At 43.0% G+C, this 17012-nt stretch overlaps 1 protein-coding gene across 1 annotated transcript in view; it reads left to right on the top strand.

Annotated features, from left to right (window-relative positions):
* The window catches only part of LOC146796475 (uromodulin-like), a 435032-nt gene that overhangs the window by 315958 nt on the left and 102062 nt on the right, over window positions 1-17012 (top strand). Inside the window, exon 11 of the mRNA XM_085629080.1 lies at window positions 7128-7235. Coding sequence (XP_085485206.1) covers window positions 7128-7235 — 108 coding nt within the window. The remainder of the gene's footprint in view (window positions 1-7127; window positions 7236-17012) is intronic.

The following is a 17012-nucleotide window of genomic DNA, read 5'->3' as shown; positions in this document are numbered from 1 at the left end:
TGTCCTACTGCTGATGAGCCAAGCTCGAGCAGGGGAAGGCAGCACAATAGGCATCCTGTCATAGGGAGGTGTGACCACCTCTCAGACAGGATTTAGTGTATTGGGGCTGGGTGGGTGCACTGTCTCAGTGTCAGAAAGTTTGCACAAGGGGCACATTTGGTGTCCCTGTCCATAGTCCAGCTCAAACCAGTTCTGGGAGCCATTGGCTCCTGCTTTGGCGCGTAACTGGACAAAAGACATGGGTGTATCCTCTCCACTGTGGGTACAAAAGGGCTTACCTGACTACAAGACCCTAGATTCGATGTGGACAAGATTCTGAACCATAAATCACTGACCTTCGACCGTCTGGAGACGCTGGACTTCAACTGGGCCCGACTTCGTCTCCCGCTCCGTCCAAAGCCTCGTCTGTGCCCGCTGCACCATACAGGTTCCGTGCAGGACCCTTTGGAGCATCAAAGACTAAAGAAGTATCTCCCTTGGAGTGAAGGAGTCACTCCCCTGCATTGGCAGGCACCATAACACATCTGACCGGTTGGTTGATACTGAGCTCCTGTGGACTCCGAAGGCACCAGGAACACAGGAGGTGGGTTTCTACGTTCCTTGTGGTCGAGCTGCCCTCTCACCAAGTTTGGGGCCAATTATCCCTCGTGGTTACCACATAAGCTGAACCCCTGTGCACCATGTTCATTTGCAATTGCATATGCTTGTTTGCGTTCTACAACTTAGCGCATTGGGCTGTAGATAGACCCCACCTCTCTGCACATTTCCTACTAAGCACTTTGGCCTCTTCACACTCTATGCCCTGCAAGCTGAGGTTTTGTGAAACTGCCTTAGGTCCCCTCGCGACTCCTGTGCCTCCAGCCTGAGGGTCCTCCTGAGGGTCAACATTGCTTCTTATTTGGGCTCCCTTGGTTGATCCAGACCTGACTCCTCTTGATGTGGTGAGTCCCCTGGTCCTTGCTGGGCCAGATCGTAACCAATCTTGACCATCCTCGTGGGTTTCCGCTGCCAAGGGTTGTTGGTGCTCCCTCCGGACACCGACCCCTCACCACTCGACATCCTTCGTGAGACAGCTCGTATCCTGCTCCTGGTCATCCTAGACGTCTCCTGGTCCTTGCAGCTGAAGAATCAAGATCCCCCTCATCGCACCTGAAGCACCCTACATGGGTGGGCATTTGTATTCCGAGCCCCTGGTCACTCCTGAGTGACCCAGACTCTGCCCCCTCTGCTTTCGGATTCCTTCCTTCAAGAATTCACTTGTGGGTTCCACCGGACATTCTTCTTTCTTCCAGCAGTGGCATTTCTTTGAAGTCTCCAATTGAGAACAACAGCAGTTTCCGACACCACATCAGACTTACGCACCCGGCTCCCCTGGGATAGGTAACTCTGGTACTACGGTATCCACGGGTGGGGTGGCTCTCCAACCTCTTAAGTTCCAAAGGGTTTCCTCGTAATCCACTGGGAAGGGTTCTGAATCTTCAAATCTTCAACCACGACTCTCCCATAGAATTGTACGGCACACGCGGTCGTGTTCTCACACTGCACCTGTCCTCTGTGGGATCCCTACGTATTCACCAGGGGTCCCAGCGATTCTACACCTTCTAGACATTGTCTTGGCTCAAGTTGTGGTTCTTATACCACTATTTTAGTATATGTTTTGGGCTCCCCCCTGGAGCCCACTATGTATTGTGCTACTTACGATTGTTTCTTTGCAGCAGTATTGTGCGCTTTGTGCTGTATCCTCGTGTAGAGGATACTTGACCGTGTTATATAAATAAATACATATTTTTATAACTACTGTGTGGTTCTCCTTTCATTTAGTTAATACTAAAGGTGATATTCTGGTAAAACAAGCTGCTTTACATTCCTTCAAGATTAAGCCTGAAGGCTGCTCTCCACAGCTACCACTGGGATAGCTTTCTAAAGGTTATCTTTGACCTCATACAACATAAGGGTCGTTTGGACTGGTGCAAGGTGCCCACTTTAATTAGTGGACAGCATATACCAGGCCAACTTCTCACAGTGTGGACCAGATTATTCTTCAATGTTTTGTTCTTTATGAATATAAACAGTAGAGATTCTAATTTCAGTAGAGATTGACCAATTTCTATTCCTCAAATATTTTAATATATTACTAATGTTTTAAATATTGAGTAACTCATACAATTTGTTTGTCATTTATTTCCTTCTTTTTTTCTTCAAAATTGATATTCCCATTGAAACATTTAGCTCTTTTATAAGCATGTCTCACTAACCTGTTTGAATATCCTTGATCTTTCAATTTCACCTTCAAGCATTCTGCATGTTTCCCAAAGTTCTTTATGTTTGTGCAGTTCCTTCTTAAATGTAGGTATAATGCAGTTTTTTTGTTATCATCTGGATTTTGAAAGATAACTTTTATAATAGAGTGTGGTGTTCCTATCTGTAAGTTTCGTAAAGTGTTCCACCTCTAAATGCTCTTCTACTTCTTTTGTCTTGATAGCTTTAAAAATCACACTGGACTCTATTATAAGTGATGATGTGAACTTCACATTTGGATAGCTCGTTGTAGATATTTTTTTTCTCAAACTTCCCCACTTATAAACATACTGGGCTTGGTGCACATGACTCCCATACTGGTGCCTTTCATTTAATGATAAAGGTAATTCTTAAATAAGAAAATAAGATGTTATTGTTCAGGATTATTCTCACACATTCTACTAGAAAGTCTACATTAAGGACCAAATAATTTCTTTCCTTAAGAATACTATCTGGATTGTGTTTTCTTGTCGTATATTCGTGTATAGCTTCTCTGATTGTCTTCGTAGGTCTTCCATGTTATTCCACAGTGCTTTTTTATAGTGATCACTCACTTCTAAAGGTTTGTGTATGTAGGCATCATAATCTTCTGTATCCATAATAACTATAGTCCTGCCTTTATCTTCTGCCTTCACAGTGATTACCCCACATTCACTAAGGTTCTTCAAGGCTACCCTGTGTCTAGAAGATAAATTATTAGTCAAATATGACTTCTTTGCAATAATCCCTTCCATACCTTTCTCAATTGTTCTTTCAAAAACATCAACCTCTTTCCTCACCATACCTCTTGTGTAAATAAATGTAGACACTAGTCTAAGACCACCGGATCTGTTGATATAAGGTACATGTTTTCTATATTATTTAACTTGATTTTCCTCCTTAGATCTCTTTCAATGCCATAGTTGTTAACTTGTGCTGTAGGTGAAACACTCCCCCTTTTCCATATGTTCTTCTTGATCTTTTATTAAACACCTATTTGATGGGTTAATAACGGGGCTCTCCTACTTCCCTCTCTTAATGCCACTGTTTTTGGCTCCTCATTGACATATACTCTTGTCATGGTTGGCCTGAGTTCTGATACTGTCCTCAGGCCCTTCCCTGAATGTTGCCTGGTTGCTTCTTCTGATGTTGCTCTATAAAAGATTGATATTTCTTACTCATTCCAGATTGATATTCCCTACATACTCCATATGGACCATCCTGTCTTACTTCCCATTTCTCTTCCATTCAGAAGTGGTACATGAGGAATCAGAACATTTGACAAACTTCGTTTGTCTCTATTTTTTTTACCAAAACTTCTACCCCATGTTAGATTTTGATCAGTACACATGTTTTCATAGTAGTAGCTAGAGAGGGCACCTGAGAGATTGTTGATTAAGAGTGAGGGAGAAATTTATGAAAGATTAATGAGTATGTTTGATTTTTAGGGCCCGAAAAAACTGGAATGCTAAAGGTTATAAAACAGAATTTCGAACTGCTTACACCATCGCCAAGCAAATGTTTGCAACTGAGATGAGATCTATGAGTAGTTTAGGAGTACCCCGGGTAATAGTAATCAGCCAATGACTAAAGAACTTCTTATATCTGTAGGTATGCCACAAACATCCCAGTTAAAATGTAGTGAACATGAGAAAGTAGGCCATATAGATTTATTAAACACGGGGAGCTCAGTTGAGAAAATGAAGGCTTCACAGTCTATGTGATACCTGGTGCTTTCTGCCTGCGATAAATAGGTCCAGTGACACAGCAGGAGATAAAAGAATATAAGTGCATGGCATTATAGAAAAACAAAGACCCAAAGTGCCCAATATTAAGGACTCCATTATGTAAAATATGCATGCAGATCATATAAATATTAACAGAAAGGTAAATACTGCAAGTGACACGTATTATATAGCTCTGTCTCCCCAGCATAAAGGATCTGTCACTGTGAGAACCGTGATAGAACAAATGAAATACAGCGATCTGGAGATGGACACCATTTGTGTGTAGCCCAAAAGATTATTAGTGTATGGTAAGTGATGAAATAAATGAGTCCATTATGACTGTGGGGATATCCACAGATAATCACAAACACAAAATCAGTGTGTCATTTATTTATAAATATGGGAATAATAACACAGTAGTTGCTATTTATAAAAATGACCGTAGAGGAGCGGGAGCTACATGTGATCATTGTAAAACTATGTAGGCAACATAATAATTAAATGTAGGATAGATACGCTTTGGTACAAATAGTAACACTTCCTCTGAGGTAATGGAATGCCCAATTGAAACAATTAAAACAAATATAGAATGGGACTCTATTGGTGAAGATAATAGGTTTTGACCGGAGAATTAGGGAAAGGTATAAGATAATTCAAATTAGCATGTCAGAGAACTGATAAGTAGGAGAAAAGAGTTAGTGTGTAATACTATGATATTTTTGTTTTTTAGTAACATTGTAACATTGTTTTAAAGAGATTTATTTAAAGAGATTTATGTGCAATATATGCCCTGAACAAGGCCGATTATACCTTTGATTCCACCGAAACGAGGCAGCTACATTCTTCTACTCCATTCACAAATAGCTGACAAGACAAATTGCTAATATCAGTTGTAATGAATTTTATGTAAAATGGAAGAACTTGGGTTTAAATGTTTATTGTCTATTAATGTGTGTTTTTATACAAAATCACATAAGTGTTATTTGTAATACACAGCATATGAAGTAAACATAAAATAAAGATTTCATCTGAATTCTTAATGTTCTTTAAGTACAAAGGGGAGCTACAATATAACACTTAGCACATCAAACAAGACTTGGTTCTAGGGCCATGCCATTTCTATTATTTATATATTTATGTACATACATTCATATATATATATAAATATAAATATATATATATATATATATATACTCTCTCTCTCTCTCTCTCTCTCTCTCTCTCTCTCTCTCCCTCCCTCCCTCCCCTTTTATTGCAAACCTTGTTTACGATTTAAGGGTTTATGGAGTAATGCGAATAGCAAAATCATAGATGTCAATAGCGATGTCATTTGAGATATCCTCAGTGTTGTAATTTAACTTGTCATGAGTGATGTGAGCTGTGAGGCCATCAGCAGTATATATTTCACTGGAAAAAAACAAAGGTTAAAGTGATATGTGTTTAAATGAGAAATGAGCTAACGTTAAAAAACAAAACACTGAAATGCACCAGTTATAGTTAAGTCAACTAACTATAACTTGTGCTCCCATCATTGACATTCGGGCAATTATTACACCCAGCTCCTCCTACTTGTGCTTACACCTTTGGCTATATGCTGTATGGGTCACCCAGAGGTACTGCACTCATCACTCCTCAAACTCTCAAACCACATTCGTGTTCCTTTTTGAAAAAAAAAAAATACAACGTCATAAGTGAAGCAAAATGTAAGGTTACGACCAGGGCATGATGTGGTTTTTTTTAAATGTCAGTGTGACTTTTGTTCATGTCAGAGCACAAGTGGGCAGGTGACTGATTTGAAGAAAGGCATAAACAAATCTTCTGAAACAATCTTACACATTTTCTAAAGCGGATGCCAGTTTCTTGACAAAGCCTTGTGTGTTGATGTTTCACAAAGAACTGCTGTGACGTACACAAAGGTCTTTCATTATTTTTTTCCTTTCGAGTAAAGGTTAGATGGTCAGAGGACTCAGGAATACACTGTTGTCATTAAACATTTAGCAGTGTAATGTGCTCACTTACGGAAAGGCCTCAAACTAAAGGCCTTCTGTTATTGAAAAAAATAACTGCTGACAGACTCCTCTTTGACTTTGATTGTGAGAGCCTATACCATAGGGTTACAGTGAAGAAATATTGACTGACATGAGACTATAAATGGACAAATGAGGCACCCGGAAAACTCCTGGACTCCAAGATTAAGGAGGTTGTTTTATGTGAAATCTAGGACATACATGAAAGTTCTATATGATATGCCCTGTACAATAATATTCTGCATACCATATTACATGCATTTGCTGTTCAGGACCCTGTGGAAGTTCTAGTTTAAAGAATGTTCCATGGAATTTCTTTAACCTTTGCAGGAAGACGGCAGTCCTATTGGTTCACTACCAAGGCTGGGTCTGTGGGCGTTGTCTCACAAACTTTGAATTGCAGCCCTGCCTACTTCTTTAGATGTTCTCTGTTTGACACCTCATTGATCCATTTACTGATTGGCCCAGAAAGCAGCAGTCTGTAAAGTAAAAGCAGATTAGTCAATGACACTCTCTTACCTACAGCAGGATGCCTTGGTTGAAGAATACACACAGGTGCAAATTAAGTCTTTGCAACAGAATTGTAATGACAACCGAAGCGTTTGCTTAAAACCCTGAGATTGCCTCCATACAAAATGTGAATTGCCTCCAGAGACAGTTCATCAAGCACAACTCTACTTTTTGAATTCCAGAAGGTGCAGTGCAAGCCCCTATTGTTATGTCAGCTTGCTGTGCTTATATGTTAGGTTTGCCATTTCATACAAAGTGAGGTACTGTTATTATCAAAGACAGAGAACCTTACTGCTACGCAAATGTATATTGTTTCATATATATAAAGCATACTAAAATAAATCTTCCCATCAGGATTTTTTACATAACGAGATCAAATCATGGTGGTTTCGAAAGGCCGGTGAGGGCTCTTTGGGGTGGGGGGGAGGAGGGTAATAAATCTCTTTTAAAACAAGGTCTGCAAAAGTCAGAAAAATGTTGGTTAGAAATTATACAATGTTTTTGACCAATGAAAGCATGATCTACACAGATTGTAGGAAACAGTTACCATAAACATTTTTTAAAAATTATATTTTTTCTACTGCAGATCCGAATTATACTTCACCTGGATGCTTTGACTGTACTGAAGAAGAAGAATGCAGGACCGTCAATGGTGTTGAAGAATGTCATTGCAGGAATGAATTTCCTAGTAGTGGTACGTATGGAAGCAATTATTGCATACAGAAAGTAACACTAAATCCATCACAATAACATTTTTTTGCTGTATGGTTTTATTTTCAGACACAGAGACAGACTATTTTCTGTAATAATAATTGTTGATTCCTTTTAACCAAATAGTTCAAGGGAGGGTATTGAATGGTATTTCAAGATGTGTAAGGGTTGTCTTATTTGTTGTTCCCTCAAGTGTCCCCATTGGGCATTGTTGGACCTGACATCGTTGGCATGGTCCCCCCCAAACATTTTTGTCTTCAATCCTCCTGTTTTAGCTCACTTTGTTTTTGCTGCGCTTAGGAGTCTTTGAAGTTAACACAGCTAACCAGTGCTAAAGTGCTTGTGCTTTCTCCCTAAAACATGGTAGCATTGACTTAAACCCAATTAACATATTTCATTTAGTTGTAAGTCTCTAGTAACGTGGTGCTTCCAATGTCCATGGCCTGTAAATTAAATGATACTAGTTGGCCTGCAGCATTGGTTGTGCCACCTACCTAAGTGCCCTTTAAACATGCTGTGGGCCTACCATTGCATCCTCTGCGTGCAGTTTTAAACTGCCATTTTGACCCGACAAAATAAACGTTTTGCCAGGCCTAAACCTTCCTTTTTAAGTACCATTAGTCCCTTCTAGGGTGAGCCCTAAACAGCCCACATCGCTGGGCTCAGTGCAATTAAAAAGTCGGACATGTACTTTAAAATTTTACTTGTCCTGGTAGTGAAAAAATCTTAAATTCGTTTTTTACTACTGCAAGGCCTGCCTGTCCCATAGGATAAAATTGAGTTACCTTATTACATGTGATAACTTTCAATTTAGTGCAAGTAGGAGTGTTGAGTTTGGTGTCCAACGAATTGAACTTTAAAAACCCTATTTAATTGTAAAGTTGGATTTTAAGTCAAAATTCTGAAAATGCCACTCTTGGAAAGCTGGCATTTTTCTTGTCCAAATCATTTAGTGCTGCAGCCTGTATCCTGGGTCACATAAGTTGGTGTAGCTAGCAGTTGGTCTTTGTATGTTACTCCCAGACCGTGGGACAAAGGGGAATAGGTGATGACAGGATCGGCTATCTCTGACTTGATTGGGGAGCAGAGATGTCACCTACCACACTTGCACATCACAAAGGGTTTCACACTAGTCTTTTCTGCCCACAGACAAGCTGGGGCTAGGGCAGGGAGGCAGGAAATTCCAGAAACCTCTGTAGCGGGAGGACTCTAGAAGCTTCCCCTGCTTCAAAGTAGGAACCATGTATAAATAGTGGAACCTCAGACCCAACTCTAAAGTGCACCTTTGGACTGTCGGAAGACTCAGAAGGCTTGCTATTCTGCATGAAGGTCTGTTACTCTGCTGTCCTACTGCCTGAGTGAGAAGGCCTGGACCTGCACCTTGAACCAAGGAACACCCTAGTGACTGCAATGGCTAGTTTGCAGGCCTCCTGATTAGAACACAGGGGCAGAAAAGGCTCCACTTCTCTTGAACTCTGCTCATGGACTCTGCCTGTTGTGAATCCTAACCCCTCAAGTGGTGCCCCTCCAGTGTTGGACCCTTGAAAGTGGGGATAGAGGTGCCTTGCCAGCCCATCTGTGGTTTTTGACAAATCCAGCCTGAAGCGAGGAGAACCCCACAAAGTCTCGCCCCACAGCTACAAGCTTCATTGAAACCCACACCGAGCAACTCGTAGCAAACCTGCAGAACCTCACCACACACCTGCCAGCCACAATGGAATCGACACCGAGCGAAGCGAAGTCTCAATAAGCCTTACTGCTCAGCTGCCAGCTTCATCGGAACCGATACGACGCAACACAAAGTCTTGCCGCACAGATTCAGCTGAACCAATGCAATGCAACCCAATGTAGGACCTCACATCGCAGGCCTCACTGTCCCTTAGAGTTGAAGCCGTATAACGCAAAGCCTCGCAATGCAGTGCTGCACAGACCGCGCACCATAGGCATAAGGTACTGTCCAAGGGACTCAGCTGGGTCCCTGTAGCCGGCCAGTGCTCCATTGTGGGTGGCCTGAATTTGTGACTTTGTCCTGGTTCGGGGAACCAAATAACCACAGTTGACAGTTTCTGCTTTTATGCACTATTTTTATTCAAGTCATTAAAATTGCATATCTCTGGTTCTAATGATTGGATTTTTGTTGTTTTGGTGTTTAATAATTTCAATTTTACTAAATTGGTGTGGGATTTTTTGTGTTGTGATTTCACTTTATTGCTGCTTTAAGTTCTGAATAAATACTTTACTTATTTCCTCTAAGTTAAGCCTGGTTGCTTTTGTACCACGCTACCAGAGGGTTAAGCACAGGTTAATTTGGGATTTGCTTCTGTTTCACCCTGACCAGAATTACAGTTTCTATGGTTTCACCCCCTCCACCAATAATCCAATTTCCTATAGGCATTGATTTACAAATCCCATGCACAAGAAAGGAGGCTAGGACCTTAAATTAGGAGGGAACACTAACCCATCTGTTGTGTCTTAGGATGGGTCCCTACAATTTGTAAATCCCATTAATGGTTCCCATAAAGAAACAAGATTATTAAATAAAGAAGCAACAGTACAGTTGTACGGACATAGCAACATTAATGCTTGTTCACACCCTTCTCTCTGGATGACGCTAGGTATAATATATACTGCCAGTTCTCATGTCTTTGCTAAGACAGAATGATGTTCCTAGCAAAGGATGAACTGTTTAACAGAAATGACGATAGTCCATCAAGACCTGTGGTCAGTGAGGTCCAAGTTCATCCTATTTTATGTACAGCTTGTAATAAGGGACAACCTACACTTGTTGACTCAAAAAGAAACAGATGAAAAAGAAACAGAGCGCCATCAGATTTGAGTAACCTGAAAAAGTATTGGCAGCTAGGGAACTCAGTCACTGCACCACCTAAAGTAATCACCCATACAGAATTGGATGAAAATTACTCGCTCCAAGTGACCAGCTACCAGATGGTCATATACTAGATATTTTAAGACACAAAAGATGATAGGCAATTGTGAAATAGAGAGTCATATCCACAACACTTCTTTTGGCTGAAATATGCAATAAGTCGATTCATTCTTGCAATTTATTTTCTTTCTTTTTCTTTCTTCTCAACAATAGACAAACACATGCAGCCAATGCGTTTCACCCAAGACATGGGCTTCTTAAGGGATGCAAACATGTCAATAAAACAAATTCATACATTGGTTAACTATAACATACATGATGAAACATTAAGACAATGCATCTGGACAATAAAGAACACATAACATCTTTAAAACCAAAGCCACAAAAACAGTACATATCAATGGGATAGCGAAAAGAAATTGGCCTAGTGATCGTAAATACAATCACTATATAGAAAAAAACATATATCAGACACAAAATGAGAAGATAACAGAGGCAAAAAAACAAGCTATAATATTAACATCACCTAATGAGAAGACTATCAACATGTATAAAAACAACATTTAAAACCCAACATCTTAAATACAATAAACAAATATATATTTTACACACATGAGATTCCCTCATTTTGACTAACGTATTGTGTACAGACCAATTGGAAAAAAGGAATTCTTCAAAAGGCTCATGCCAGCAAAGGTCTGAAAATTCACTTAGTAACAGTGAGAGAATAAGTCGCAAGGAAGATCTCTAAAAAAATCTGTAAATGATGAGAAGAGGAAAGAAACAGAGGAGAACAGAAACACAATACAAGTAACAAAAAGAGAGAACAAAAGGAGAGAGAAAAGGTACAAAAAAGGAGATGAGAATGGAGAAAATTACAAGACTTCGGACCACCAAGTGTGACAAAGGTCACAAGCCTGCCCAGAGTCAAAAAAGTCAAAAAGTCCGCAAAGTGCACTAAATATATTGGCATGAAAGTTTTGCAAATACTACGTCCCAAGAAATGGCAAGAAATTTCTTACCAATGTGATTCTACTGGCTACAGTAGTGCATTTAAAGAATGGTCAGGTTGCACCAAAGTTTGGGAAATGTGTTCCATGCTAAGATGAAATCAGACACATTAGACATGTCCTAATTCATCCACTAGTTGTTAAAAATGTAAGCAGGTTTAGTGACGTGCAAAGTAAAGGACCAACATCAAGTCTATGTTCTTATACCTAGTGCACCTAAAAAGTTTCTACATGATCAGAATAGATACCTCATCAGTGTCATGCAATTAAAACACTCTTTGACCTCGGTACAACTCTAATGTTCCTCGTGCTCAGAATCAGTGAGGCAACAGAGTCATACATTAAAAACAATCCATCATCCAAAATGGGTTACAACACATTCCTTGCTAGCAAAGGGAATAATAGTGCCTTCACCATCGAATAAAGGAGGAAACAAATGAAAATACCTATTCACAAACACTTGGGGTAGCAAAATATCAACAACCAATAAGTGTCCAAAAATCTCAATGTCTTTACAAAGTTCCTGGTCCCATATTATTAGCACATTTTTAAACCAATATGCTGTAAACAGGAAGGAAAAGAAATTGAACAAGAAACAAATGTAAATTAAGGGCATTTAGGAACATTCACAAAATTATACCTGAATTCACACTAATTAAACTTTTGATTTCTAGAATCATTTTATATATCGACCGAGTTATATATACCTCGACCATTAACCACACCAACACTGCAAAGTGTACAAATCGCTGTTGCTGATTTCACAACTCCAAACAAAATATGTTGTGTCAAAGAGTTAGCGGGCAAATATATGTTTCATTGTCAATGATTTCAGTAGCATCGGGCCATGGGCCGTATTTGTACACAGAGAGAACAATGTAAAGAAGTAACTACATGCACAATTCAGCATAATGTCAAACAAAACAGGTGAATGTTACGTCCGCATAGCACCTCAAAAAAAGCAACACACGTGTAGTGACGTGCGCAGTCCAACGATACTGATAGCTGTTGTGTCCTGCGAGACACGTTCTAGTGTCTCGACAGACACTGAGTTAGCAGCCACTCCCCTATGGGAGTGGGCACACTTGCATCCCCACACGCATCCCTCACAGGCGTCACAAGTGACGTGAGCATGTCAATAAAAGGGTCCGGGTGCACGTGCTCGTGGCCAATTCCAGTAACCCACTATCGTGTATGTGTGGTCTTTGTCCCAGCATGTGGGCCTAGGGCCAAGTATACAACAATGGCGCAGAGTGGGTCAATCCCCACATGTGTGCTGTCGGCCGTTCTGTGGTTTGTGGTGGGGGGTGTAATGGCCTGAGTCTGCGGCACCCCCGGACCTACTGCTTACTGGCGCCCAACAGCAATGCCCTGCAGTCCTGCTGAAATGACTGTGGACGGAACAAAGGAAGTCTAAGCCGTGCTGGTGGTACGTGACCCGTCAGACGGAGACCACAGGAGACAGCCACAACCCAAAGCGCGTGGGCAAGTGCCTGCCATACAGGAAGGTGAGAGGAGGAGACCATCGGCCCTGCAGCGGCTCCCGCCCCTCCCGCAAGCAAACTGCGCACCAGCTTGATACAGAAACAGCCCGTCCTGGTGTCTCCAACGGAGCCGGTAATCACACTAAACAGCCCTATGAGAGTGAGAGCAACCCCTGTGTACTGAATAAATCACAACACCCTGTCCGCAAATTACCTGAGAGGAGGCGGCAGGCGTAACCAGAGGGGTATAGGCCAAAACAGTGCTGCAGCAGGAGAGGCCTGAAAGCATACGTGTGGTCGATCCGGCTCACAGCATCCTAAATAGCCAGCAGCCCTCCCTCAAAGATGCCAAAGCAGTAGCACAAAAAAAAAGGGGGAACACTTACGTTCACACTCACACCTCACCTCACCCTGACATCTGGTTCCAAGGCGCCATGGGACAGTAAAGCCTGCAGCATGAGGACAGCTGCAGGTGCTGTGTGAGAAGCGTCTACGCTCCCTGATGGTCAAACGGAGCGCCGCATTCCGTGCTGGTGGGAAAGTGACTGGCGAGTGCGACCCATATACTGAAATTCCCTGGACCTGCAACACCGCTGTGGGGTACTGGCTTGCACACAAAAAAAACACCAGTAGCGCGACACCAGTGAATGTGCCCCCAGCAAGAGCTCCCAGGTCCGGGAGTAAGTGAAACTACCCACGGAGAGGAGCCTGCAGTGCCACCTAGCGGGTTTTGTTGCCATACCGCACCCTGGTCAGCAACCCCTGTATGCTCTACACCAATGCAGAAATGGCCCCAGAGTGTGAAACTGACTGCCTGGGTATCCCCTGTCAAGAGGCAGCACCACTAACTGCAGTGTAACCTTCAACACCTGCCTGAAAAGGATGGCTGAGTCCCCGCTTTCACCAGCCTCTGATAGACCGCACCTGCATCTCCACTCCAACGCAACTGTCAGCCAAGCCTGCTGCGGCCGGGAGAAAAATAGCACTGCACTGCCACCGTGTGGCCATCAGTAGTCACATCGCCCTGGTGACCTTACTCAAGAGCCTGAAGCAGAGCCGCAACAATGTAAGATCAGGGTCCTTCTGCATTCACCAGACCAAAGAGGCAGGCACCCAAAAATGCATCATGCAATGGGCCTCAGCTAGATTCTTCTCCGTTGGGTAACATGAAGCGGGCCACGTAGTCTGCATCTGAGGAGAACTGAGGTGAGTTAGGGCCATGAAGCCGACAGGCCCCTGCTCCTGCCCCAGACTTTGTCACTTAAAACCCCTAGCGGGGTCAGTTGGGGCGGGTCCCCCCACAAAACAAGGGTGGTGGACGAAGGGCCATGAGAATTGACAGGGGGAGCTTGATGAGGGAGGCTCCCCCTCCAACCAAGTGACAGCTGATCCAAAAGAGTGGATGCAGGTATCAGGTAACGGAGGCCGCCTGCTCAGCTAGTGCGGACCGCATCAACCACATTGATCTCCTTCACCCAGACTCCCAGGCCCTGAAATCTGTGGAAGGTCCACAACAGCAGTTTTCAGGCAGTTGGCTTTTTCTCTAACCTCCAGTGGAGCATGTTACATATTTCTTTTGCCACAACCTGGCAACGCAAGGTGAGAGGCAGAAAGACCCATTGCAAGGGAGCAGCTCTCTCTCTCAAACAATAGTTCCTGGTATCTAGTGGGTGGATCCTTGCTTGGGGATCGCCCTCCTGTGGCCATTCTCAAGCAGGTACCCATTATGGAAAGGTACCATTGGAAAGGGGAGATTCCCCTCTTTACAAGAATACCTCTACCATCTGAATCGGTGCTCAGGGGCTTAGATACTTCTGAGCACTGATGCAGTGTAAGTGAAATTTGCCAAGAGGCTAATTTCTTTTTCATTTTCTCTGAAATTGTGGGTGCGGATCTTCATTTCAAAGTAAAAAACCACACCAGTATTATTGGAAGACAGGATGGTTACTGTCAGATTAATGCCCTCACCCGGCACCACAGTGGTGAGTGTGGGGAGAATCTATCAATACGAGATCCCACACAGAAAAGCCTGAAGCGGACCTGCAGCAGTGTAAGATCAGGGCCCCTCCGCACTCATCAGACCACAGAGGTGGTCCTTCAAATGTGCGTCCTTCAACGGACCTCAGCTGGATTCTTCTCCGTCATGTAACTCAAAGTGGCCACGTAGTCTGTATCTGTGGAGAACCAAGGTGAGTTAGGGCAGCGAAGACAACAGGCCCCTGCCCCAGCCTTTGTCATTTAAAAGAGCTAGCGGGGTCAGCCGGGTTGGGTTCCTCCCGCAACGCAAAGGTGGTGGTCGAAGGGCCACGACAATCACCTGGGAGGGAGCTAGATGAGGGAGGCTCCCCGTCCAACCAAGTGGAAACTGCTCCGAGGGAATGGATGCAGACCACATCTACCACATTGATCCCCTGCACCCGGGCCCCCAGGTGCTGAAGACTGTGGGAGGTCCACAACAGCAATCTTGAGGCAGTCAACTTTTTCTCTAACCCCCATTGGAACGCGTTACATGTTTCTTTTGCCACAACCTGCAAACCAGGTGGAGGGGGGGCAGAAAGACCCTTATCTAGTGGGTGAATCCCTGCTTGGGGATCACCCTCCTTTGACGATCCCCTAGCAAAAACCTGCTAGGGAAAGGTAGCATTAGAAGGGGGAGAATCCCATTTTTCTAGTGATACATCTCCTGTCTAAATATGTGCTCAGGGGTTGAGATATTCCCCCAAACACCGATGCTGTGAAATTGAAATGAGCCAGTCGGCTCATTTCACTTTCATTTTCTCTGAAATTACGGGCGCAGATCGTCATTTCAAAGGAAAAAACAGCCTTGGGTGCTGGGAAAGCTCTTCTCCGGCACCAGAGGCTGAATGCAGTAAAAGGAAATCCCTCTAGTGCTCGCACCAGAGGTATTTCCTGCCTCGGTGCCTGGAGCAGACGTCAGCACACGAGGACTGCTGTAGAGAAGGCACAAAACCATCCTCCACACCGAACTGGATAGCCTGTAAGGTTTGGTTGTATCCAATTCAAAGTTACTAATGATACACAAGGTACAATGTATTCATTTCATAGCTTCACCAAGTCGGTAGTACTGATTTTTACCTAAAATATGGAAGCAGAATACAACAGCGAATCACATAAGGAGCATAGGCAGCCATAAAGGTATGGTTAAAAAAATCAGAAAGTCTATACTAACCCAAACAGGGATGAAAAGGCACAGAGAGAGAAGAGTGGGGTGATTCATAGGTGGATAGATCAAGATTTTTACAACACTTGTGAAGGACTGATTTAGCACTTTGATGGGTCTAAATTCACGTAATCCCACTTAGAACGAGTTGTTACATCTGAAAACTCACTGTCCACTGCAGATGATGAGCATTCTGGACAAAAAGGTTCTTTTTTAGGTGGATGGCATTATAAGTGATGTGGCAGATTTAAAATGTGATCCTCACTTAGAAGGCTAGCTGGTGTAAAACTCCCAGGATTGGGAAGGTTTTACAAAAAATGTTCACATAGAGATGAGTCTGGTCGTGGAATGTAGGAAGGAGATAGCTATCTCTTATACATGGCATTGTGCAAACCCTGGATAAAAACCTGCCTCTAAAGCTTTATATTCTGTGAATTGTAACACATACAGCTGTAGAATATAAAGAAATGATTTTGCCGCTCAACTGTAATAACTTGTTACAGTTGAGTGCTGACTTCAGGCAGGTCAGGTCACAGAGCACAATTAAAGCAGCTGTTTAAAGAACGCAACAAAATGCGGCTTCCATTTGAAAATCTTTTGTCCTGACTGCCGTCAGATGAGTGTGGGTGTGAGAAAAGAGGGTCCTATGTGAGTGGTAAGTGGGTGCGTGAGAGATAAAACTGACTAAGAGATACCAAAAGTCAGTGAGATTTATTGTATAGGTTCCCTTGTCAGATTAAAAGACCCCGAAGGTCGTGAGTTACTAAAAAGGGCGTAAGGTGCCTTTGTAACTAAAGGTCAACGTGTTTCGCACCTGATCGGTCAGAAAGATCCATGGCGCTTCATCAGGACCAAATGTTGTGATAAAAAAAAGTGAAAGGAAGTGGAGGGGTCAAGAACCCGACTAAATCAGGGCAGGCTATACCTGTGTGTAGCTACAAGGTGGCTCTAACTAAATAGCTTTGCCGCTCCTGTTGCAACCTAGTTGTAGGTAGAGAGATGCTCCATAGGCTAGTGCGTGTGGAGACCTGCACCATTTCAGGAGTTTCCCGCTGGGTGCATCGTCGCTCAGCACCTACCCTTCAGCACGCCTGCCTGTATGTGGTCTTTATCCCATTTCTCTATTGCGTAGGCTGCTGCTTTCACTTAGACTGGTGATAGCAGGCATTTGACACTTTTGTGAAAACAAGGTAAAAGT

This window comes from Triturus cristatus, chromosome 10, assembly GCF_964204655.1.
Source record: "Triturus cristatus chromosome 10, aTriCri1.1, whole genome shotgun sequence".
NCBI classification, from domain to species: Eukaryota; Metazoa; Chordata; class Amphibia; order Caudata; family Salamandridae; genus Triturus; species Triturus cristatus.
The sequence above is the reverse complement of the archived record's forward strand: the minus strand, read 5'-3'. Positions and strand labels throughout refer to the sequence as shown.